This window comes from Falco cherrug, chromosome 12 (genome assembly GCF_023634085.1).
Source record: "Falco cherrug isolate bFalChe1 chromosome 12, bFalChe1.pri, whole genome shotgun sequence".
Classification (NCBI taxonomy): Eukaryota; Metazoa; Chordata; class Aves; order Falconiformes; family Falconidae; genus Falco; species Falco cherrug.
In genome coordinates this window covers 16152477-16178878 of record NC_073708.1, presented here as the reverse complement: position 1 = coordinate 16178878, position 26402 = coordinate 16152477, and the positions used below count along the sequence as shown (strand labels likewise).

At 42.4% G+C, this 26402-nt stretch overlaps 1 protein-coding gene across 3 annotated transcripts; it reads left to right on the top strand.

Annotated features, from left to right (window-relative positions):
• Nucleotides 1-58: 58 nt before the first annotated feature.
• Nucleotides 59-26381, top strand: LOC102049843 (very-long-chain enoyl-CoA reductase). Of its 3 annotated transcripts, XM_055724938.1 has the most exons (15): nt 635-653; nt 783-867; nt 947-2015; nt 12100-12150; nt 12647-12698; nt 13035-13079; nt 14416-14519; nt 16551-16666; nt 16785-16890; nt 21396-21468; nt 21557-21600; nt 22993-23050; nt 23784-23872; nt 24906-24951; nt 25051-26381. In XM_055724938.1, exons 3-15 carry the CDS (start codon nt 1656-1658, stop codon nt 25176-25178), a joined length of 1272 nt encoding a protein of 423 aa, XP_055580913.1. In that variant the 5' UTR covers nt 635-653; nt 783-867; nt 947-1655; the 3' UTR covers nt 25179-26381. The 3 variants fall into 3 exon arrangements, with proteins under 3 accessions (XP_027670227.1, XP_055580912.1, XP_055580913.1); XM_027814426.2 differs by lacking the exon at nt 947-2015 and having other exon boundaries at nt 59-653; XM_055724937.1 differs by having other exon boundaries at nt 513-2015.
• Nucleotides 26382-26402: the final 21 nt, after the last annotated feature.

The following is a 26402-nucleotide window of genomic DNA, read 5'->3' as shown; positions in this document are numbered from 1 at the left end:
ACGGCCGGCGGGGCGGGGCGGGGGGCGGGGCCTTGCGGGGGCGGGGCCCTGGGGCGGCCGCGGCGCGAGCGGGGTGGCGGCGGGTCGCGCCCCGGGAAGGCGACGGCGACGGCGGCGGCCGAGCTGCGGCCTGCGGGGCGCTCTGGCGGGGGGGAAGGGTCCCCGCCGGTCCCGCGCCGCGCCGGGCAGCACGTGGCTGTGGCGGGCGGTGACACCCCCGCGGTTCGGTGACACCCTCCGCGCCGGCCCCGGCGGGGGAGACCCGCCCCGAGGCGCGGCCGGGCCGGGTAGCGGGGTCACGCGTGGGCCCCGTGCAGGCGCCGCGCAGACGGGCCCGGCAGAGCGGCTCCGCAGGCTCGGTGACATAAGGCGCCCATCCGAGCTGCGGTGGCGATGCGTTTCAGTAGCAGGCAGTAGTTGACGGGCACTGAGGGAAGAGGCCCCGAAGGAAACCACACGCCTGTTTCGTTTGCTTGTGTTTACACGGTGATGGAACAGCGTCAGGGTGTAACTCCGGATTTGCACCAGCTGACACGCCAGGTGAAGTGTGAAGGATTGCGGCGGGTGTGCATTTTTGTAAGACCAGGTGGCTTCGGGAAAGCCACACTTCAAATGGCTGAAGTCCTCCTGTACTGGAGATTCAAGGGGGAGCGGTATATGTCATCCCCACCACCACCCCACCCCCCAAACTACAATTAAAGGGAACAGTAACCCACAAATTGTAATTTTGCTGTCAGCACAGGAACTTGAATTGCATTTCTTAACAGATTTTCCTTCCCCAGGCTGCATGTTGTGCTAATACAGAGAACCCATTTGCATAACTTCTGTCAGTCTGAAGCATGGCTTGATGGCTTTCTGGTACAGAAAGTTAGTTTAAATGTTCTTTACACTTATGTTCTGATTACTTTCGTGTATTTGAAATGTTTTCCTCATTGTATGAATACAGGACATCTGGAATGGAAATACACTGAAAGAAATGTCAGCTGATTTGGAGAAGCGGTAATTTTGGGTGTGTTTTTAACATAAAAATCCAGAAGGCCTGACCTGGCCCAAAGGTTAACGGTCCAGACTCGTGATCAGCTGGGGAAGGAGCATGCATCTCTATACGCCTTTACAGATTTGCCCACGTTTACACTAGTAGTGAATTCTGTCCTGCTGGGTCTTCTGGCTTTCCAGCAGAGGCCTTTTGGTGAAATTTATTCTTTGATATTTCCTTTAAGTAGCTTTGATGGTTATAATTATATAGAAGCAGGTTAAATTTAGGGACTGCAGAAGGTTTTCAAGCAGCACGTAGCATAAACCTTTCTGTCTCATGGAAATTCATGGCAGTGAAAAAGCGGTGTTCCTTTATAGCATTGTAGAATCTCTGATATTTAATTACCTTAGCTCTGGGAAAAGGGTATCGTGCAACAAAGACTGGAAAACCAGTGTCAAGTCTCTGTACTGCTTTATGCCACGTGTTTAATCCTGAGCAGTGGCAGGAGCACGTCTCAGGGGCAGAAGGGATCTCAGCGGAGTTCTGTTGCCAGTCCAGTCCCCCCTGAAATGTAAGGCACACTATCAGCGCAAGAAAGGAGGGTGTTTTCTACCTCGTGGTCAGCTGTATTTTTGCAGGTTGTCTCCTGAAGCTACTTCGGATCCGCAGGAACCGTGAAATGCGCCTGATTTCCTGCAGTCATTCCGTACCGTTCAAAGCAAAATCAATCACCGTTTTGAAAGGAACGCCGCCGGATCGTGGCTCCAGGCGGCCGGTGGCTGCAGCTCCTCCCTGCCAGTCGGGGCACGGCGGGAGCCGCAGAACTTGGCCGTGCGGGGGCCCCGCACTGCTGCAGCCCGCCCGGGGCAGCGCTGCCGGCGCGGCGCGGGAGCGGCTGGGGCAGCGGCCGCGGCCCCGGGCGGGGCGGGGGGTCCGGGCGCCGCCTGATTGGCCGCAGCGCGGGGCCCGGGGAAGGCGCGGCGGGAGGCGGCGCGGCGGCGGCGGCCGCAGGATGGGCGGCAGGGCCGGCTTCTTCGAGGTGGGTGCGGGCGGCGCCGCGGGGCAGCGCCGGGGCCGGGGGGCGGGCGGGGCGAGACCGGGCCGGGCCCCGCAGCGACCTGCCGCCGGCGGACGGGGCTGCCCCGCGGACTCGCCCCTCTGTGTTCCCCTCCATCTGCATTGAAGCGCCGGGGAGCCGGAGCCACCCGCTCGCGGGTCCGCCGAGGCGAGTGACCGCCGCTGGAGCCGGGCGGAGGGAGCCGGGGCTTCCTCGGGGCGGGAGGGCGGGAGCGGCCCCCGCCCGCCCCGTCCTTCCCTTCCCCGGGCACGCTGCTCCTGCCCGTGTCCCGGCGGTCCCCGGAAAGGCCGGGCTGGGGGGGATGTGCCAGGCTCCGGGCGGGCTGTCGGCGGTCTGCGGAGGCGGATCAGCGGCTTCCCGCGGATCTCCCGAGGGCAGCGCCGCGGCCCGCCTGCCGCCGTGGGGCTGGCGGTGCATCCCAGCCGCAAGGAAGGAGCGAGAGCGAGGAATGTTCTCGGCACCTTCTGTCCCCAACTTCTGGGGAGACCCTGTCGCCGGTCGCTGTGCACGTCGCCAAGAGCCGTCTCGCTGAGCCCTCCGGGCCGGCGCCGGCGTGGCCCCGGGCGGCAGCACCCCCGGGCCGGCTGGGCTGGGCTGGGCGGCGCGGAGCCGGCGAGGGAGTTGGTGCTGGCCGAGCCCGGCGCCCCCCGGCGCAGCGCCCACCGCCCGGCCGGGCGATCGAGTCTGGGTGGGGAACGAGACAGCCGGCCCGGGGTTCGGTAACAGCTCCTGGTGTGCGCGGGGTGCAAAGTGACAGGCACCGGGGGAGAGCGAAGGGTGAGGTATCCCGTCAACTTAGACACACGGCCACGCCGACTCTGCTAGAATTAGTTAGGCGGGCTGATGCAAAAATTCTCCGGAGTGGCTTGTATTACAAAAACAGGTCGGTATGAGCTCAATGACAGCAGTCCTGAACGTGTTTCTGCAGGCTTACACTTCAGTTTCTCCAGCACGACTTGCTTAAAAAATGAACACAGTTCCTCCCTCCCCATGCAAAATACAAAACAATTGTTATAACATTAACAGAATCCAAAAAAATCTGAAAAGCGGCTGCTCCTCTTTCTTACAATGACCTAATACTTCAGATCTCGCTTTTCAAAGCTATAAAAGCATTCTGCACATCACACAAAATTCAGCAGAATAGGCTGTCTCCAGCTCTTGTGGCTGTGATGTAGGCACCTGTGCCGTGCCTTCTTCTCCGCCGTGTTTACACCCATTTTTAAATAAAAACAACCAAGCTTTTCACTGCCTCCTGCATTTCTACTACTGTCCCAAACTCTGCTGAGATCCAAATGCAGGAGCAGACACGTGTATTATCCTCCTGAATGTATTTGGTCATTGCCTGGTCTGCAGGTTTGGTCTTCTGCCTTAGCCATACTGAACGTCTGAAAAGCACTTGCTACTAGAAGACCTCAAAAGCATGAACATCGTTACTGTTACCTGATTTTGCAGATGGGGAAACACAGGAAAGTGGAATGCCCTGCTGCATCTTGCTAGGCAGAAGAATAGCAGCAGATATAGGTCTTTTGTGTCCTAAATCAAGATCTTGTGTTTAAGCAACACTAATCCAAACTCAGAATGCCTCGTGAATTTCTGTGTCAGCCTTGTATGTTTTAGTACTTTTCCCTGTACAGCAGACAACGGGTGGAAACACATTTGCCTAGCTCATCCAGTGTGTGTCTGAGCTGGCTCAGGACGTAGGATGCGGACAAAGGCAGCCTAGGTAGCACCGAGCAGTGCTGTTGCATATCACTTTCTGCACTGTTCTTCCCCACTGATTTGCTTTCTGTTATAAATTCACTGAATTTGTATTCTGAATTGCATTTCCCCACCTTGCATTCAAAACTGAGCTATCAAAAGAGAGAAGGTAAGTGCCCACCTCTCCCAGTGCTTCCTGAGGAGGGAGGGAAATCTCTATTGATGTTATGAACGTGAGTGTTCCCTTATTGAGGTATTGTACAGTTTTGTACTTCTCTCTGTACATTTCTAAACTATTTACCGTTTATTTCTCTTCTGTGGTGCTTCCTTATGAGAATCATGAAGCACTTTACAATCACCGAGCTGTCACTGTTTGAATTTTTTAGAATATGGCCTTTACAAGTATAGCAGAGCTTCATTGGTAGAATATTTCTTCCTGTTTTGTTGAGTTTGTGCATTTGATCATGCCAAGTACACAGTCAGTTTTATAGGTTCCTGAGTATGTAGGAAGATCCTCTCCCTTATGCATGAATAAAATTACTCTTGGGTGGACAGACCTACAAAACGATGGCCAAGAACATCAGACTGACTGAGTGCTGAGGCTGTTAATTCCATTGCTTTTCATTATGAGAGTCTTCCTGAGTGCAGCTAAAGACAGAAACGTTTAAAAAATAGGCAACATTGTATTAAAGTGACTGTTAAGAAGCCAGTGAAAGGCAGATTCAGCTTTGGAAGTACCTTTAGCTCCTTATTTTGAGCTGGCTGTGTTCAAACCATACCAAGAATTAAGAGCAACCACCTAATCAAGCCAAAGTATGCTGGACTGGATGGATGGACAGCAAAAAAAACCCAAAACACCAGAGTGCCCGAGTGATATCCCTCTGCTTATGAGATACCTGTATTAGAACCGATATGCAAAGTCAGGTCCCTGTACTCCTAGACCTATGTCTGAACGGCAGCCTCTACATTTCTGATTCTGTAACAATGCTAGAATAGGTCTTGTTTACATCAGGCACTGGTATATTTCTACTTTCACCTCAGCTTTTTTATCAGTGATATCTCAGGAGAAGCTTAGCAAGGACAACTACAGTTTAAAGAAATACATGCAGACCTGAAAGTTCTGCACCTGATAATTTTCATTGGTTCACCTCTGAAAATTTAGAGATTTATGATAAAGATTTCAATCTAGATAATATTATCTAGGAGTGTTCATTTCTCCAAACTGTTTAAAAAACAAGTCTTCTGACCTATTTTAGATATGTTTCGGGTCTTGTGATACAGTTTATCCTAAAAGTGCCTGCTTTTCTCCTTTCCGTACAAGGGATGCCTGTGTGACATGCTCAGATGTAAATGTCTGTAGTAGCACACTCTGAAGTTAGTTAGGCTAATGAATTCTTTCTACTTGACAGGTTTAGGTCTTCAAAAGCATTTCATATAAAGAAAATAGTACAGTGTTCTGACTTCCTAGAGGAAAGATACTTGAACACACACACTCATACTGTAGAAAATTTGTGTCGTAAGAGCCACAGTTGTCCTTTTGCTTCCTTAACTGGTTTGGATGGGAAGTGCCTCTTGTGAGCAGTGATAACCAAAAACGTTTTGGAGTCTTCACTCCCTGAGGATAGATTGAACCAACATATGCAGTACCGTCTGAAAGCCCCCCCTTTGCTGGCATTTAAAGTTTCTCCTTCTGACTGTGATGAAAATGCTCTGAATGCAAGGGAGGGGGTGGGGGTGACGGCTGCCTGGCTGGCATCGCTGAGATGTCACAGCTCCTGTTACAAAGGTTTCTCCCACTCAGAGCTATGCTGTCTAAAGCCTCATCAAGTAAGAGCACTGAGAGCAAGTGCCAAAAGCAGGACTGCAGAGGATTTAAAGCTTCTGTATCCTCCAAGATTTGCCTGAACAAGACAAGGCCACATATGAGATATCCGAATGGTCATTTAAGGGGACACTGCTGAAAATTGCCCTGCTATTTGAAGATACCTGCTCTGTTTTCACAAGTAACACATAAGATCATTGTCACAGGAAGAGATGAGATGATTGGGAAAAACATTATCCCTTTCTCTCCCCTCGCCACTTTTCCACACACTTACCAACACTTTCTACACTCAGTCGTGCTGCTTCACTTAAAAGACAGCAGTTTGTCCTTTTTCTCTATGGATCTTGAGAGAGAAACTTAATTTTGTATAGGAAAATATGATGGTAAAACATTACCTGGCAGGAAGTACCTGGAGCTACTCAGAATTTGAAGGCTATGTTTGAAATCAAAAGTCTTGTTTGAAGAAAAAAAATGGTCTTTTGAAGTATATTTTAAAAAATTAATGCAAATCTTGTGCGTTCACCTGTCAGCATAAGGTATCCAGACTTCCCAGGGCTTCCAGTCTTTATGCTCTGTCAAAAGAAGCAGACTCATCCTTGCTACCTCTAGGTTAAAAAAAGGAAAAAATCTCTCTCATTCTTTTCGATTCCATGTCAAAAACATACACTGGATGTACATTTTGACATCCATACACCAAATGATCCATGAGAAGTAGTAATGGAACTGTAGATACTGAAGATCAGCATTGCAAATCACAGTGCTGATGCAAAGAAATTATTGTGATTTCGCAAAGAATTTATAAACCTCTTCTCCCTGAGTACTGCCATTGTAGAAAATAATCACCGTAAACTAAAGCCTGAAGGCAATGAATATTCTCTTGTGTGTGGAAAAGACTATGCAGCGGAGTGTTGAAAAACCTGGATGTCTGCTTAGTGTTGAGTCAAAGCTGGCTTAGGTTCTCAGATGGAGGCACCCCAGTCCACTTCATAGTGACAGTGATACTCAGGGAATGGTGTGACTCTTCAGTATGCCTGGGAAACTGGCAGTGTGCTGCTCTGTGTTAGCCAGTGTAAGTAAATACACACTGCGCAGTATTAACTTGTGCAGGTTCCTTTCCCATCTTGTGTATCCTCCTGGAAGATGCATGCTAGTAAAAGCTGGAAAATTTTCATAGGCCTTCAAGAGCCAGAAGTCGCTGTGAAAGCACAAACCACTTAACAGCTCTTCCTTTTGTGAAAAATAAACCGGCTCCCAACTCCATGGGAACAAACCTTTCCTTTCCTTCCTGACCATCCTTACGCCAGCTCACTTCGTCCCCTGTCAATTGCACAAACAGGTTTGTCGTTCTGAAGGATGACCATTTGTGCTCTACAGCTGTTACCAGCCACAGGTCCACAAAGGGACTCGGGTTTTGCTGTGCCTTCAGGTTAGGCACCCAGCTCCAAGAGTGGATATGACAAATTTGGTGAAGGTATCCAAGCTGACTTCAACTCTGTCCCTTTACCATGTAGTATCCCAAAAGGCATCTGCTGTAGGGAAACGCTGGACAGAAGTACAGTGGAAGGGAGAAGTGCTTGAAGCAGCCCAGAGAGACAGGAATTCAGGATTTCTCTTTGGTAGAAGGCTGCGCTTCTCACTGGAATACATTCCTGTCCTCTCCTGCCTGTACTTTCGGGTGTCTCTTGCATTCTTTATTCCTTGCTTGGTGGCCCAAGTCGCCCAGACTGTCTGTGGGAGGAGTGGGGAATGGCAGAAGACAATCTAAAGCAATTTTCCCACTTCTGGCAGTGTGTCTAACCATTACATATAAAGCCTGAAGAACTAGATCATCTCCTTTGCTGACAGTATAGTTTCATTCAGGAATAATCTAAATGCTGTGCACTGTGCTGACCTTCAGATAAAGATGGTTACTGGATCAAAGTCCTCAAGGATTTAGATGCAAGCATGCCTAATTAACAAATCTGAGACAGGTGGAAGACATCAAAATGTACTATGAGTTTCAGGACAGTTCAGACAGTGGTGCTCACGGGCTTGCATAGGAGCAGAACTTGGGAAGCTGAGGAGTAAGTCCCTAGTGTTTATCTTGTGAACCTGTAAATGTTAGACATCTAAATTCTACAAAAGTGAAATTTAATTGTATAAAACCTTTTGAGATGGGTGTAACTATCTTTTCTCTTTATACATAGTGAAATAAGGCAATAAGGTTCTAGTCTCATGAAATATAACCCAACTGCTTCAAAGAGGTAAGGCTTTATTTAGTTGGACTACTTACAGTTTAAGGTACAGCACTCCACAGGTAAGATGATGGAATTTTGCTTTGTGGTTAAACTTTTGCCTTGGTTCTGTTTTGGGGATTCCTCATGCAGCATGTGACTAAGCTGTGGAACTCCGTGCCTCAGGACACTGCATGCAAGAAGTTTACACATGTTTAAAAGGCAAGTGGATAAACAAATTGAGGGAATATCCATGAAAAGCTATTACACACAAAGGCAGCACTTCTGGTAGAGGAAAATGCAATCTCTGTGTCTGTCTCCTCCCCTTCCCCCAGCCACTACATTCTTGCCCTGTTCTGTTACGTTTTCTGAGTCACCTGCTGCTGGCTGTATCAGAAAGGAAGATACCATCCTAGATGGATCCTTACACTCATCCTCTGCAACAGTTTGTACATTCCTGTGCAAGGGAAGTTTCAGACTGAAAGTCAGTTGTAGCAGCAGCAGCACAAACACAGTTTTCAGTGTACGTACACTTACAGCCATTTTCTTTTGGCTTAACTCTATTGACTTCAAGAAAGTTATTCTCGTACATGCTAGTGTGAGATCACACTAAGGCATGCTTACTTCCTTCAGGAACAGCATAGTCTACCAGAAAATTCTAAGGAGATAGAGAAAATGACTAATTCCATAGAAAAAATAAAATATTTAGAAAGATTTAATTAGAACTAGATTTTTTTTTGGTGTTAAATTCAAGGAACCTGACTTATGTAAGCACACAAATAGTTCAGGGAGAATTCAGTCTGCATTATTCTTTCCCAGGCTGGTTGGTTCCTAGACTGTAAAATAAGCAATCTTTTTACTGAGTTATTTCAAAATAAATCAATACAATATATGGTTAATGTCAGTGCTCACAAAATCTCACTCAGCTACAGTTTACTCAATCTGCTGAGTACAAATGGCTGCAAATAAAACTTCCAAGAGGCGCAGACATGATAACTTTATCAGTATTTCCATAATAGTTATCACATAATTTCTGAAGATCTGTTGATCCTTAAGAAGCACTTGATATAGCTTTAAACTGTGGGAATTTGATTCACTATATTTTTGTAATCCTGTTGCAGGGACACTGCATCTTAAAAATGTTTTTTTAAATGCTGTTTGCTCAACAGTTTTCCCCTTATGAATAAACTTTCCCCCCTTTTATTTTCTGAACAAAAGTTTAACAGCTGGATTTATTTTTCTCTGCTTATGTAATGGATTGTTTATTCTTTGCCCTTGACCGTTCTAAACAATAATAATCAAGAATTTTTCTGTTTTTAAAGAGACTATCAATCTTTAATCCTTACACACTAGCACAAATTTGTCTTCTAAAATTGAAGATACTTATATGTAGTCATATTTGAAGCCATAATTTAAAATGCCTTTAAAAATTCACCAAGTAATTGGACTGTAAGTCATACTGCACTAGTGCAGGCCAACAGTCAGTGTCCTATTGTGCTAAATGCTTTGAAAACACATAGACATTAAAGTTCTCTGAGCCGAACAGTTCATGTTTGAAAGGGATGATACCCATGAGAAAGTGTTCCAAGAACAGATTGCTGGGTATCTAAAAACTGTTGCCAACCAATGCATTAACTGACTTGGTGCTGCGCCTGAAGAAACACTGTGTTCAGTGCTATGTGGGTTCGTGTGATTGGCCATTATGTTCAGAAAAGATAAAATTTCTTGCCTTGGATCAGGCTTTTCTGTCCCTGATGCAGGGATCATCTGAACACTGGGGAATGTTCTGATACAGCTAAGAGGTGTGATAATTAGAGGAAACGGTCACCTTGTTTTCACTCTGTCGTCACACAACTTTCTACAGACTGGAGTGGAATCTAAAGCTGTGTTCTTGCATCCATCTTTCTGAAAAGGGAAGGAATGTTTGATATTTGCTTAGATCTTGACAATAACTGAAAGTAACAGAAATGTTTGAAGTTCAGGAATGGGTGTCCAAAAAAAAAAAAAGAAACATTAAATAATTTAGGTTGCAGGGGACTTCTGGAAGTTGTGTAGTCCAGCTCCTGTTTGAAGCAGATACAACTAGGTCAAATGGCATTAGATCTTCCCCAGACCAGTTTTAAATACCTCCAAGGATGGAGATTCCACATCCTGTTTAGGCAAGTTGTTCCACTGTTTGGGCAAGCTCATGGTGAAAAAATTTCCTTGTATCTGATTGGATTTTCCCATATTGCAACTGATGTCCATTGCCTCTCACCATTTTCACTGTGCACCTTCAAAAAGATTCTGGATCCACCATGTCTATAGGTTCCCTTCAGGTATTTAAAGAAATGGGCCAGTACAGGCAGGTATGTCAGTTTGACACTTCAAAGAGACACACTGGAATAGAACCAAACAATGGTACAGAAGATCTTGTTTGTTTTCCACACTGATTCCGAAGGTCCACAGAAGTACCTACATTTTTGTACAGCCACTCCCCTGAAAACCACAGAGCAAAAGAAAATGCTCTATATTTTTCAGTCTGGCCTTGTGCATAATAAGAATAACTCAATTAAAAGAGCACAGGTGGCAGAAGGCAATCAAAACCACTCTGTAATTGGCCTGGAGAAGATTCCTCTGATACAGCCACCGAAGGCCATAGACTAAAACAGCCCCCGGGGGGTTCTGATCCAAACTGTGTATGCTGGGAGTGGGTATGGAACAGGAGGGAGACTGCTGAGACTGGGGACTGCTGTAGTCTGTAGGGCAGTGGTATTCACTGAGGCAAAAGCTTTGAGATACAGCTCATTTTTTAATAATCCTTATAGCAACTTTGCATCAGAAAGGACAAGAAATGGTTTACGGCCCCTACAGTACTTGTTCTGTGGATGGCAAGAGTCAGAACGCTGTATTTCAAGAACAGCCCTCTGGGAAGGGAATCCACTCATTTGCTTTCCCATGGAGATGTCCCACAGAGACACTAGAACTTGGTATTTGAGTCATTTCAAATTAAAAAAATAAAGGGAAAGCATATAATATTCCAATCATTGTTAGATATCACAAAGGAGGAAAAGTGCTTACCTCCCTTGATGTCCTACATAAGAGCTTACGATGCACAAGCAGTAAATATCACTGCAATAGTACCCCTGGCGGAGATCAGATCTGATACTTCTGGCTGGAGCTGAAGTGCTCCATTGCTGCACCAATACAGGAAGAACAATTTGGGACAAATAAAACAAGGAAATAAGATACCCTAACCAAGCTATCTCTTCAGTGCAGCCCTATTAGAAAGATACTGGACTGTGACTCCTATTTTTAGTAAGGAATCATATTTAAAGCCTAATGTTAGTCTATCCTCTTGGCCAGTTAATACCAAGCATAATTAATGCTAGATGTTTATTTAAGAAAAACAAAACAACTAACTCGTTTGTTACTAAGTAATGATGTCATTTAGTGTGACAGATAAGCTTTGGACTTTCACTCTTAGCTACACCACAAAGTTCCTTTACTGTGTTTGATGAGAACAAATGAAATTAAAACACCATCACTGTATTTTAGGTTTTGCTAGCCTGCTGCAACTGGGCTTTGAAACCTCTGGGGACTTGTCTGCTTGTCTGTTGGTTAAAATCATAACCATCTGCCAAAGTGCCATTTGATCATGGAAATAAACTGCTCTTTCCTTTTCAGAGCTGTAGCTAAACCGCTACTTGGAATATAAAATGCTAATATGTAGTTAGTAGTACAGGTGATCTGAGGTGCAAGAGTGAAACTGAATATTCCTACAACAACCTTTTAAGGATTTGTGAAATCCAGATCTTTAGCTGCGTTTGCTCATTATGTTGCCTATGTTTTCCACTCTCTTTATAATTAAAATATTCTGGGAACAATGCACATTAATCTTCAAGCTGTGTGTACTCAGAACATTTGCTTACATGCATACATATGCACATTTAAATTTTTTTTCTCAAACTGTCTAGTTTTACGAATCATAAAAATTATGTTCCTTAGCGATTCCTTATTTGTTCCTCTTGCTCTAGCATAAGAAAATATCCAAGATCAATGTGTTTTAATCAATGTTAGCTACCTCTGCTTCTGAATATATGCAGGAAGATCATTTATTTGGCAAGAATATTACTAGTTTTGCAATTTGAGTGCTTTGAGAACCTGGCTACGAGCAACACTGTCTCTTGAGCACATCAAAATTGTTTTTCACACAGTCCACAGATCAGAGAAAAATGGTGCCTCTGAACAATGATTGTGAATTTGGGAATCAACTAAGAGTTTAGAGATTATGTAGCCAATAATTAGTAATTATCATTTTGTGCCCTATCAGGTGGAAATCCTTGATTGGAAGACAAAGAAACAGCTATGCTTCCTAGATAAGGTAAAACAAAAATCTGTTTAAAATGCTAGGTGACTGTTTAAAAATTACTAACTTTGCTTAAGTAAACTTAGTGTTTATGAAGGTTATTTCATCTCCTGATGGCCCATCTTCGGCCATTGAAGGGGCAATGATGATGCACACTTCGTACTGACTAGAGTACTTCAACCCTTTCCCAGAAGGAGCTTTTGGGCAAAGAGCACGCTTCAGTTCCTTCACTAAGATGTTGCCAGTCATGTCTTACTCACTCATAAGCCATCAAACTGTTGCTGCTGTTGTAGTAACTTTTGATCACTGCTAGAGAGGCTGCCTCTGAAATAGATGTCACAAATTGTCCTTTTTCCTGTAAGAAGTGATGCGAGTCACCCATACCAATCCTAGCCATCTGTAAGAAAGTTACAGTGTTACATTGTTTGAGTCACATTTCTACTTGGAATAGTCTTAACTAGGTGCCTTTCAAAATATGCATCTTACATATGCAATATTTTTTGTTGCCTAGGTGGAACCAAATGCCACAATTAGGGAGATCAGATTGATGTTCCATAAATTCTGTGAGTATAACTTTTGCCGCAGTTCACGTCACATCAGCATATCCAGTATATAAATAGGAGAGAATTACATAATTTGAAACACGTGATGTACACACATAATGCTAAGTAACCTGCAGCTGAATGCGAAAACCAGTGAGATTTCAGTATAGTTTTTTATACTACCCAGATACACCTTTGTGTTTTGTCTGCTGCATAATTTCTTACAGATATTCATGTTGAATAAATATTCCTAAAAATCTTTAACTAAATCTTATCTTGTTGTGTTGCATTCACTGTAATGGTGGATGATGTGAAACAAACATTGTATATATCACACAATTCTGTATGATCTTACAGATCCTCGGTGGTATCCAGCAAGGCAGTCGCTAAAACTTGATCCAAGTAAGTACTTGTGAGGACTCGAGTAACAAAGCTCTGAGCAGGGGCCTGGCATAAAAGGTGTACTCTGCATGGGTGTTAGCTCTTAAGAATGAGTTTCCAGCTACATTAATTAGCACTATGAAGGCTGAAGAGAATCCAGAACAAATTTAATTCTTTGAAAGTACTGAACGGAGTTCCACCCATGTGCCTGGTGCTTGGTAATTAACTCAGGAGTCTGCACATTGTTCCAGTGCACTTTCTAACTACTGAGCACTTGTGCTTTCAAGACAGGCAGCACAGAATATAGATACTAATTTCCCTTAGCTGCAGTGAAATGATCGCCACAGTGATGCTCAGCTGGGAGCACTAAAAAGGGCTATGAGTTAGAGCTATCAATTCACATAATCCACTGCTCTCAAGCAGGAATTAAAGTTCTTTTGAGGTAAGCTAATGCAAAACACATTGCTGTGGATGTGGGATTTGCTGACAAAGCTGATGCCAGCTGGCTGACTTCATTAATGCAGTTGAAGGTATTGCTACTAGAAGCCTCTTAGTACATGTCCTGGGTGCGCAAAAGAAAGTCTAATTGCCAAATTGTGTTAATTGATCTTTGCATTCAGTATAAAGTGTAGCACTTTCTTCTTTTGCTTTCATTAAGCATAAGTTTATTTAAATGTCCCTTAGAAGCATGCTGGTGAAGATTACTTCATTGTGTGGAATCTTTCCGTGGAAAACAGGCGTATGAACATCGTATTTCCTTCTTCAAAGATCTACCTTGTCAGATTCCTCCATGGACTTAGGTTGTGAGGCTTGCCATGAGAAAATGCTGGCCTTCTGGAGATTCCCCCAGATCTAGGCATTAAACCCTTGAGTACTAGTCCAAGTCCTGTGGAATAACCTCCTAGCTGCTTGGCTGGGAAAAAAGGAGGCAATGAAAACCTCTGTAGGGGGGCCTTCCAATCTCAGCTTATCCTAGCTTCTGTTTGTCTGACGATGAGCAATGAGGACAGATGAGAGAGATGGAGGTGCAGCTGACTAGGAGGTCAGTGAACTCTGTTAAAGGGCAGTGACCCACCAGCAAATTCTGCTGTAGCAGTGATGGAGCAAGTCTACTAGACTCGGCAGGCACACAGGGCTGAAAATTCTCCTGTCTTAGTGTGAATAGAGGATCCAGGCTTATATGTGACTACAGGGATACATCAAAATTAAGTATAAACATTCTCAGTTTACTGAGGTTCCAATAAACCCATGTCACGTCAAAGAGTCTCACAGATTGGTTAAAGCACAATATAAAGCTAGTATGCTACCAAAGTTGACTTGAATTTCACTGAAATGTAATTACCTCTTTCCTTCTCAGAAGGAAAGTCCCTGAGGGATGAGGAAATCCTGCAGCACCTCCCTGTTGGCACAACTGCTACCTTATACTTTAAAGATTTAGGGCCACAGATAGGATGGACTACGGTGAGCTATGCTTCAAGTCTGAGCCATTTTAATGGCTATTTTTCCATAATTAATCCTTACATCACATTTTGTCTCTCTCCAATATTACTGCATGATGCCTGCTCTGACAGTGGGTGCAGGCAATGAATCCTCATTGCTTCAGTTCATGTAATCAGGGAAAGCAGTAACAGGATATTCTGAAGGCCTAGTTCCCTGGGAGAGCAGCAGTGGAAAACTTGCTGCAGGGTGGGTTGGCTCTACTGAACTAAGGTGCAAGTTCTCAAATTAATCTAGTTGTCTACTGCAAAATCACTAGGAACTAGGTGGCTAAATGCCTTTGGGGCTCTGCTTCACAGGGCCTGCATAACCCTCCTGACAAGGACCAGGATTATACCTCTATGAGTTTGTCCTGCAAAGGGGCACATGAGCGACTTCACATGTCAGTAATTGGAGTGACTCTAGCAGGAAACCACACAAAAGTAAGATCAGCTAGTGGTCTGCATGTGGCTACATCCCAGGGTGCTAGCGGCAGGCTAATTACAGCTGATAATTTCTGCAATATTAGTAGCCATCACAAAGACCTTGCATATTTACTGTCTTAGCTCAAATGCAAATTCTGTCATAACTCAGCTGGCAGGCAACACAGCACTGCTGTTTATGCAGTGAGGTGACCAATACCCTTCCAGTTCTCCAGAAGGTCCACGATGCACATATTAAAATAGTTCTAATGAAACAGCACAGCACAAAGGGAATTATGTGCCCACATTAATAATATCTTGTGTACATGACAAATAGCAAAGGCAACATTCATAGGAGATTAAAAAAAGTCAAATGTTCTGCAAGACTGAATCTTTGCATCATTAGTTTGGACGCAATGCTGATAAATCGGGCAGCTATCACACAATCAAAAAACCCAGCAAGACAGGGGAAAACTAATGGCGGTGTATACTCCAAGTCACACATGCATTAATATATACCAAAATATCACAGTGCAGAGTAAACCAGAGTTCTGCCATTCCATAATCTTTCCTACACATTCTGCTCTCCCTGCCCTCCAAAGCTACTTCATTCAAATGTAAGCCAAGAAATACTTTAGTATTATCAAATAAAAAAAGACAAACTTCTCATCTACAGTCAAATCCAATCTTTGCCAGAGAAAATGCTGATTGTTACAGCACAACTTCTCTGAGCGTCCAAATAACTCTAAACACATTAGAGAACAGTGGTTGGGGATTATTTTTTTTTTGGTTGTTCTTTGGGAGTTTTTTGTTGGGTTTTTTTTTGACAGTACAATCAATTTCCCTTCTTTCTCTATGAATGAGATATGGTCCTACCTTCCTCACTTACGGAAGTGTGGAAAATTCAACTGTTAGTGTTTGGTCCAAAGTAAACTTCAATTTAAAGTGATGTTCCTAAGAAATGCACACCTATCTGAAATGAAATCAAGTTAGATAATAGCTTCGTTGGTTTCCTGTCTCTTTTTTTCTTTTTTTTTTCCTTTGTGTTCAAATTAAAGATTGTTTGAACATAGAATGAATTGATTGTTTTCTGGGGATATCTGCCTTGCCTGACTGTTCACACAGATGGGGTCACCTGTGAACACTTACAAGCTGTGTTTCCAATTTAAACAACTCATTCATAAGAAAAAAAGCTGCTCTTTTTCAAGATAAATTCTTCACCAAATTTCATTTTTACCCAAAATAAAGTGACAGTTGTTGAGGGCAAGAGGAGGGTGAGAGCTGCGTAAATGTAACATGCATGTGTATTTATCATGATCTCTGGGCTGCCATTACTATCTTTTCATACCCGTACTGTTTCAGCTGCACTGGCGATGGCTGTTTGTATGCAACTGAGGCAAATGCATTGCAAAACATTTACTGCATGTCTACCAGTTTCACAGCCCAAGCCCAAACCTGCTATTTCCTCCCTGCCTCTCTAAATGCCATCCTGGGTCAGCGGAGGTGTTTATCCCACTGCATTAGTTATCACAAAGAAACCAAAGCAAAACCATCATCTAATTCAGCTGTCTAATTATTTTCTCTCTTTTTGCAGGTATTTTTGATAGAATATACAGGTCCATTGTTCATCTATTTTCTGTTTTATTTCCGCATGCCTTTTGTCTATGGGCTGGATGAGAGATTTACATCAAGTCCGCATCCAGTAGTTAAGTAAGTCCGTTTGCAGGCTTGAGCAGTATTTCTTGTTAGCATTGTAGTCTTATTCCAAATGTCTTGCCACACTTGTTTTTTTAAGCACTCTTAAATGCTTTTGTCTTGCTGTTTCTAGCTTGGCATGTATCTGCCATTCTTTCCACTACATCAAAAGGTTGATTGAAACAGTATTTGTTCATCGGTTCTCCCATGGGACTATGCCACTGAGGAATATTGTGAAGGTAAATTGTGTCAGAATCTATCCATAGCCCCCCTTACAAATCCAGCCTAGCCAACCTATGCTCTGCCTCCACAGCACAGATTTTTTTGGTGTGGCTTTTGTAGTAATGCACAGCAAATCTCACCCATAAAAGCTGTAGTTCTTTCAAAAGAGTTCTTAACGTCACAGTTGTATAACCCTCATGTTACAGTAGTCTCATTGCTTTTTTAGTATTTTTAACCTCCAGCATACCCTTCCTTTTCACTCAGCTTGGTGTGAAGGTTTTAGTAACACTGGTAACTTTTATGGTAGTACAGGCAGGCACAATGTTGAGAGGGTTGCCTCTTTTTTTTTTTTTTTTTTTTTTTTAAGTCTACCTGTTTTTTAACAATCACTGTACATCTTCTTTGCCCCTAACACTCTCTTTGCTGTTAAGCAACCGTTAATTTACTTTGATCCAGCACAAAGCAGCTGGGTTGTTCTGCATTTTCTTCTCCCACCGGAGCACTCCCTAAGGTTACCACGGCTGCTGTGGCATAGGGCAGCTTTTGAGATGCAGACCTGCTATTTCCCAGATGTCTGCAAAGTAGTACAGTGGACTGCATGGTTATGCATGGGCGGTAGTTATTTTACAAATGTTTGCAACAAAGTACACACTAGTATTCAAAAATACACTTTATACTCAGGAAGACAGAAGATTATAATCTACAACTGGGAAAGCATATAGTATCAGCGTTTGGGTATTTAACTTTTGGGATTTAGACAGACCCTTGGAATTTGCACTGTGGCAGTGACACTCAGCACCTGAAGCTCTGCCTTGCAGCGAAATACTTACAGCTGTGCAGCAGCTCTGATAGTTCTGGTGAGAGCTTCATGCTTCCTAAATGGAAGGAGGGTCCGTAGCTGAGCAGTGGCCCTCAGAAAGAATCCTCCCCAGCAATTTTACTGTGTTTTCTGCAGCAGAAGAGTGCAGGCGTGGTTAAAAGGCTAGCAGATCTCTTAAAGATTTGTTCTTGGCACAACAGTAGCTAATGCATGCTAAACAGCAGATAAGTGAGCAACTTCACCTTGAAAAAGCATCTGTACCGTGTGATAAATCTTCATTTTCTCACTGCTGTCTCTGACAACTACTCGTTCCTTTCAGACCATACAAACTGTTGTTGCTAAAATTGACACTTGTACCAGTCATTCTGATCACTTCTACTTTTCTGCCTTCTCAGGTTGGTGGTACTTGCTTTCATCTGTAAAGTTGATCACAGTTCTTCTTCCTTCTTAGCAGTGCTTGGGTTTGATTTGCTTTTATGATTTCATTGGCTTTGGTGGTGCTACTCCAAAATTGTGCCAGTGAGAAAAATATCAGATCCTCTTCCCTTTTTTCTCTTACATACAGATGGTAGACAAAGCTGCTTACTTTAAGTAAGGCAGCAGATATAGATAGCTTATTTCCTAAGTACAGTGGAGTGCTACCTTTAAGAAGAGACACTTCAGTCTCAACAAGCAGAGATCTAAGACAGGAATTAACAAGGTTTGTGATTTTCATCCTTTTTTAACCAGATGGAAATAGGAGTAAATGATACTGTAAACCGCAGCAGGGCTTCACCAAACGTGGTTCATGCTATATACTAACATAGTATAATTCTTTCTAAGATATGTGATTTTTCTAGGCAATGGAAAGGTAGAATGCCTGATTTATCTGGACTTAGTAAACAGCTGGCTCAGGGTGAATAACATAGGGTTTAATACAAAAATTGTGTGGTGGTGAAGGAACTAACTAAAGAAAAGATGACCGTGGTTGTGCCAGAAAAGGATCCGTCAGACCTGTAAGAATAGAGAGGTACCAGTGGAATTCCTTAAAGATTGGTCTTATGACTGTTCTTACTGAACATTTTCATGGGTAAAAAGAAGGGATATTGTCGCTTTGTGTAAAAACATCTGGAGGAAAGAGGAGGAAAGAAAACACTAGACCTAAAGAAATACTATTTAAACCAGGAGACAATATAACAAGACAAACAGAAGGGTACATGCTTGTCATGAACAAACACGGGCAAGGCATTAGGAAATAATTTTGATCTTTATAGGGATCATCAACAGGAGAAGAGAAGACAAAAATCCTAGCCATAACTTTGTAAAGTTACAAAAAATTTATTCATGGGGTCCCTGCAATATCTGAACTTGATCCACAAAATCTTTTTCTGAGAGTTTGTTGTAAGGCTTTATTATTCACCTGGAATATTAAATATTCACAGAAACAATTTTTTCCTTTCGAGTGAGTTTATGAAGTCTGCCTGTACTCTGCTGTTCCTATCTGAACTGCACTGAAAGCTTTTGTATGAGCCATAAGGCTTCTAGTGGCAGCCAGGCATTTGCAATGTTACTGCTAAGGACCTTAGCAGTGCCAGACTCCACTCATCTTAAAGCTCCTTTTCTTATAACTAAGGAATACTCTTGCAGTAAATCATATTCTTTGGATGAATAGTACTTGTTCAGTTTAATTACAGCATGTATTGCTGGGAGCTAAGCCATGATTATTTATTTATTTAATTTTACTTTACTGAAATCCATTGCCAAATGATCCGTCCTGTGCCAAGCCCCAAAGTTAGGGAAAGGTTTTTCATAAGATGCCATTCCAAGATTACAAGAACCTGTTTCCACCTAAGTTTGTACAGCAGTTAGTAAATAGGTGATGGTGGAAGAAGCTAGTGTTAGGGAGGAAGCAGTAGTTTATGGACAGGACACTAACTAGATTGCTCCTCACTGGAGTCATTCTTCTGGCTCTGCTTCTTTTCCAGGGAAAAAGGGAAGTCATCACAGGGAAGTTACTTAATCTCTTTACTATTTTGTCCCACCTGATCTGTAATTATTCATTAATAATTTGCTTTTTCTCATCAGTTACCTACTAATATATAATCTCAGAGCAAGGACATAGTATGGGCCTGTATTATGGCATACCCCAAAAGGTGTCCATTTTGCCTAAGCTCGCTGGGCACTTCAGTGGTTCAATTAATTCTGAAAAGAAAGGGGAAATGCAACAGAATGTTTGACACAACTGTTTGGAGCAGATCGGGGGGCTTACCCCTCACCACCATTTTAAGAAAAATGCACCATTAGACACTGCAGTCAGCTAGTGGGGGTTGCAGATGCTAAGGTAATCACTTTTTCAGGGTATTGTTGCTAGAAATGCAGTTCTGATACATACAGGGGGAAAAGGTTGCAAAATTCAAAGCCACAAAAAAAATGTTAAACCAGGCAGGACAGGCAAGAATGCAGCCTTGAATAAAACTTTTGGCTGCATGAGCAGGAAAGGAAAGCTGTGAAGGAGAAAGCAGGAAGACCTATAAATGTCTAAGGTACATGAACCTATTAGAAGGCCAAGAAAAAAAGTATCACCAGAAGAAGTAAGAGGATCAGTGTTTTATGCAAGAGGAGGGAAGGAAAGACAAGAGGAATGAAAAGAACAGGAGAAGGGGTGAAAGGAAGATAAAGAGCTCAGTTTTGGTCTCACTGAAGTCCAGGTAATAACCAAACATGCCCTAAAACGTTAACAACTGAGGCACTAGGTTTGATAAAGGAAGAAATCTCAGCTGATGAGAGGCAAATTTATGAGTTGTCAACAAGGGTTAAAGTCTGTCTGCAAGGAAATGGCACCTAGAGATGAAAGCATAGAGGAAGAAGAGGAATGGGCCAAGAAAGGGCCTCCCTCCTACCTACAGATGTATAAGAAGGGACAAGATTACCTGTCACCAAGATACTACAACAGCAGTGAGTGTCTGAAGAAAAACTGCAAAGAGGCAGGGCCAGGAAAATGAAACAAGAGGTAGAGACTGTCATTGTAAGTAGGATTTTTTCATGGACGAAGCCTGCGAACAAGCTCTGAGATTCGTCAGGAATGAGTCAGTATAGCCATTAGTGACAGCTGTGTTACCAGAATTCAGAGAGCGGAAGCTGGATCGCAGAAAGCCAAGGGCAGCAGCAAAAGGTACAAACTGAAGATATCACAGTGAAAGGGCAGAGGAAAGTGTCAGGCATGGTGCCTTTAAACAGGAAAAGTTAAAGCATGGGAAAAAAAGAAAACTCATGGGGTGAAGGAGAAAAGGAAAGGCAAGAGATTGGGCAGTACAAAGTAATAAGCGGGGAAAAGAGCGCAGTGCCTAAATCTGGTTCTACAAAGTCTCAGGGGTCAGCAAAACAAGTCACTCCCTCACGTACAGTCTGTATGGCATTTATTCTTTGGCCATTTACTTGCTTCTCAAGATAAATTTGTTTCCAATAATACGATCATATGTTCTAAAACAGTTTATAAACCTAACAGCTCCAAGATACTTGAGAGGAAATCTTGCTCAGTGAGCACTACTTCCTTCCTGTTATTTCCTGCTGTCTGCTCCCACCTTCCCACACTTAGGATGTCATTCTTTGTTGTATTATCAGCAACCTGAAGGATCAGCCCAATTAATTGTTATCAGTGGTCCTTGCAGTGAGTACTGGCCCAAAGGATTGTACTAAAACAGAGAAAAATTCCATGTTTTTCAGAACTGCTTATATTACTGGGGATTTGCAGCTTGGCTTGCTTATTACATCAATCATCCTCTTTACACTCCTCCCTGTAAGTAGCAAAACAACCCTCAGTATGATTTAAGTACTTATGTGTTTGTATATTAGTACTAATCACATGTAAACTTTTATTTTTATAGCTTATGGGAAAAAGCAGATTAATTTTGCTGTGATCATGTTTCTGGTAGGTTCATTGCTCTTTTTATAAAACACTAAAACATGTTGCTTTATTTCTTACATTGTATAAATGGAGGAGTGAGTAGGATTAGCAGATACTTGGAAAGTCAACACTTGGGACATATTACTAAAGCTGACCACTTGCATGCAGAACAGATAAATCTGTCAGTTTTTAATGTGACTCTGTACGCAAGGAAAGATTTCGACTCTGTATCCATTCCAAGACTGGGATATATGGGATATATGCTGGGGTGATGTCTCATAATCTTTAAAAGAATCCTGAAACTACCAGTTTGTCACACTGTTTAAAAGCCAATGGTTTTTTTTTGTGAACTGTCTGTTAAGAATCACAACAGATCATAAAACTCAGAAAAATAAAACAAGAAAGCAATAAGAAAGTATATTGCTGATAATTTCCAGGGATAAAGGTTCATTTTACTGGGCTTCAGAAACTTTTTACAGCTTTCCTTATAAAGCAAAACTCTTAAGTCACTGTCTGTTCATTCTCACAGTTCCTAGGAACATTTCATACACGTGGAAGCAACATTAGTGTAGCCAACAAAGATCTACCCATTTCTCTCATGTATGCATAACTTGTTTAGGGCATCAGCTGTCCATTTGCTTTGAGCAACTACTTGTCAATGACTGCAGGATCTCAAAGCAGCTCTCTAGTATGAAAATTCTGTGAGTTCATAATCTATTCCCTTTTTATAGAGAGACTACATAACTGAAAACACAGAGCTAGGAATAAAACTCAGGAGCTCTGACCACCAGTCATTTGCTTTAATAGTTATGCTTTGCAGACGCTGGAGGCTATCCATAACCATATAAATAGGCAATTTCACTACACTTTCTGCATAATTGATTGGGGAAACATTATTTAAAACCAATGGAGAAACCTGGGTTATGATTCATGTCAATTATACTCTAGAGAAAACTTACTTAGAGTCCAACCTGTATCTTCCTTGGGATTTTAATAGCTTTTGAGAAACCAAAACTATCCAAATAATTTTTTTTTGTGCTTTAGAAAACGTAAGACTAACCAAAAGATAAAACAAGTACCTCCTGGGTTTACTTTTATCCCCTTTGGTTTAATTGCCTTTAGACCTCACAGGGATTATATAAGTAGAAAATTTGATCTTTTGGACACAGAGTCCACATTTGCTGGCAAATATTGTAAATATATGAATATAATATGGACTCATGTTTGAACAAAGACATTCAGTTCTCCTGTCAGACAGCAACCTTAGTTAAGGATATTTATTATTTTATAATAGAATCTTTCCTCCCCCCCCCCCCCCCCTTATTTTTAAGTACCCCAGATAATAACAAAAGGAAATAACAAAAGGTAAATAGAAGAGAAGCACATTTTTAACACCATCATGCTGTTTTCTTGCAGCTGTGTGAAGCTGGAAATTTTTCCATTCACGTTGCACTCAGTGACCTCCGGAGAAATGGTAAAAATTGCATTATTACTTTTCACTGTCGTACAGCCATTCAGTACTTCTGCAGTTACTCTGCCTCACAAAAGACCTGCTCCTGGAGGGTGGTGATACCCGCCAGCTGACTGCTGTGGGGGTGCAGATTGCTCAGCGCTGTGGAGATTGGATTCTAGGGGAGATCGGACAGTGCAAGGAATCCAACACCAGACTGTTAAACAGCACTTCTTATCTTACTGTCATTTTTATTGGTTAGGGCCAGGTTATGTTGGGGGGAGCTGGTATATTAGTTAACACTGGTAGTGCAAAAGGAGACTGCTAGTATAAGCTATGCTGTGGGGAGCAAGGCAAGTAATTTCACTGGCTTCTACAGGGGGCACAAGATCTCTGTGCAGGCCAGGGTTCTTTGGGCATAAGCCAAAGATCTTATAGCTGTCAACTATGACTGCTAAAATTCCATTCTGTGGCAATCTGAGAAAACCTTTAACTTCTAAATCTAAAACCTGAGGTACCTCTTCTTACAGGAATGACTGTGATCAAAGGCATATGTAGATGTCTTCCTAATGCCCAGAACATTTCCTCACAGTTATCCTACTCCTCCTTGTGGGTCCAGAGGACATGCTGTTTTCCCACATTCTGCTTGTCCCTCTCACAGTGATGAGACACAGGAGTAGGCAGAGTTGGGTTGTCTTTATAGGAAACAATATATTTAGGAGTATGAACATTTTGTGATTTGTTTTCTAATCTATAGGATCCAAAACCCGTAAGATCCCATATCCAACAAAGAATCCTTTCACATGGCTGTTTTTCTTTGTATCTTGCCCTAACTATACATATGAGGTATGTATTTTCAAACAAGATGTTCAGATTTTAGTTTTACTGAATATATTTTCATTTATTTTAGAATGCTAAATATGGAAGAAACCTCTGAAACAGTTCAGCTCAATACATATCCCCTCCTCCCCTAAATCCCATGAAATCAGATTGCAGACAGGAACTTGTCTGTTCTTCCTCTCCTTCCCTGAGGCAATACTTATGGGACTAACCTTAAACAGACAGCCCTGACCCTGGGCCTACACGTCAGTGTGGCTGCTAGACAAGGCAGATACACATTAAAGCAGTGCAAATTCTGCAGAACAGGAACAGCATTGCAATGAGGGGATGGGGGCATCTGGTGGATTTATATTGTAAAAGAGCCCAGGAATATCACAGTACACGGGAAGACAGTGGGCAGACAAGTAAGAGATACTGTGGTAGAGAAAATGGGGAAACAGATAAATAGAAGATGTTGTGGTAGGGAAGATGTGCCTGGGTCTTCTTCCCCATTTTCTTAAGTTATACATTCACTTGTGTTGGTGGTGATTGCTTTAGAAGCTTGAATGAGTTTATCAGTTCATATTCCTTAACCAGGAGCCAAACTCCCAACTCAGTTTAAAAGCAGTTAAAACCAGTGCAACTCTGTGTAACATGCACTTTTGCACAGGAGGACAGCATCAGGTTTTAACTTCAATGGAGTTTAACAGATGTTAATGAGAACAGCACCTGGCCTCAGGCTATAGAAAGTTACCATTCCTAGCACTGACAGAAGGAGGTGTGAACAAAGACAAATTAGACAGAGAAACAGATAAGACACTTGTAGTGCTTAAATTTTTGTCACGTTAATAATAGCTATGGAAGCAAACACAAAGGTTTTGTTTGTGATAATAAGGCACTATTCACCTTTTTGGCTAAAGGTTATTAACAAATAGAAATTGATCTGGCTGACCTTGGCTTTTTTATTTACCTGTACTAGGACAAGGTTGTTTTTGATCAATAGAGACATAAATGCAAATGCTGTCACCAGAAATATTTTAAATTTCCTTGGCCAAAACAGGTGGGGACGTGGATCAGTTTCACTATCATGACTCAGTGTGTTCCAGGTGAGTAATATTTTGGTACTTCACCCTGAAGTGATGTCAGTAACAAGAATGTGGGTTTAATACGATAATGAAACTTTGGGTTTTCTCCCTTCCTTCCAGTGGGGCTGTTCACTTTGCTTTGCTTCATTCAGATGACAATCTGGGCAAAGGATAAACACTGCACTTACCTGCGAGAATTCAAGGATTACCCAAGTCTTCGAATGCCAATTATTCCCTTTTTGTTGTAAGAAAAAAGGTATAATTTGAATATTGCACGGAACTTCAAGAAGAAAAAGCTCATAAGCCTCCTGCCAAATAAGCAAATTAATTTAAAGGATTTTGGTGCATGTTTAATCTCCACTGCTGAGGGAAACTGTATGCACTCAAAAGCTACACTTCCTTAAATTCAAGAATTCTCAACTCAGAAGAACCTTTAAAAAAAAAAAAAAGGCTTCGTTGCACAGCTGGTAGTCAAAAACCCCTACAGTTCACTGAAATCTGACTGACTTAGATTTTCCTGTACTAGTCTATTTAGATGGATGGATCAGATACTGAGAAGTCTGTGCTGAAAAGCAGCTCCAAATTTAGCAGCAGCATTCTGCAAGACATAAGTACATTGGAACAAGGACATACCAACTAACTACTAGAGAGCTCAGTTCAGCCAGCATGGCCAGCTGGCCTGAAGACAGTTGCATGATCTGGCTTGTTTGACTTGAAGAGAGTGTGCTGCCTGGAGGCAGCTGCTGTGTAACAAATAACACTACCAAAGAACATGAATGATTCTTGGAATAAAGAAATGGGCAATACTCAAATACCTGATTTGGGTCTAACCCCTAATTTGCCAAAAGAATCTGAAGTAAGAAGTATTTGTATTATTTATGGATGTAACATCCAGTGTTGCTGGGGTTTTTGTTTGGGTTTTTTAGTCTTCTTCATTAGTAAATTGCATACTAGTAAATAAGGTTCAGAAGATCCTATATATGTGATATTTGGCCTGTTTTCATATAACAAGTCCTTATGATACTAAAGGATCTTTTACCTAGCATTTTATGTCAGCATTCTCTGAATAATTTTTAATACACTTTGTAAATACATGAAGTGACAGCTAGTCCTCAGAATGCTAGCTTCCTTCCTATTTTCAGAGCCAGGGAGAAAAATCAGCTACATTTTGGACTTCCTGTGTTTTCTTTTTCACAAGATGTTCAGTGGGACTTAGCTGGGTTTTGTGCAAATCTAGTAAAAAAAGACTATTGCAATCTATCTAAATGACATTTTAAAGAAGCTATTTTAGAATATGAAGAGAATGTATAGATACTGTTTTGTTTCATGATTAATTTATTTATCTATAATGGATGTATAGAAAGATTTTTGCAACTATTTGTAAAGGTGAAATATGCAATAAATTCTAGACTATATTTTGAAATCAGTTGAAATAATTATGGCAAAAGAAGATACCTACAGCTGGTTGCTGA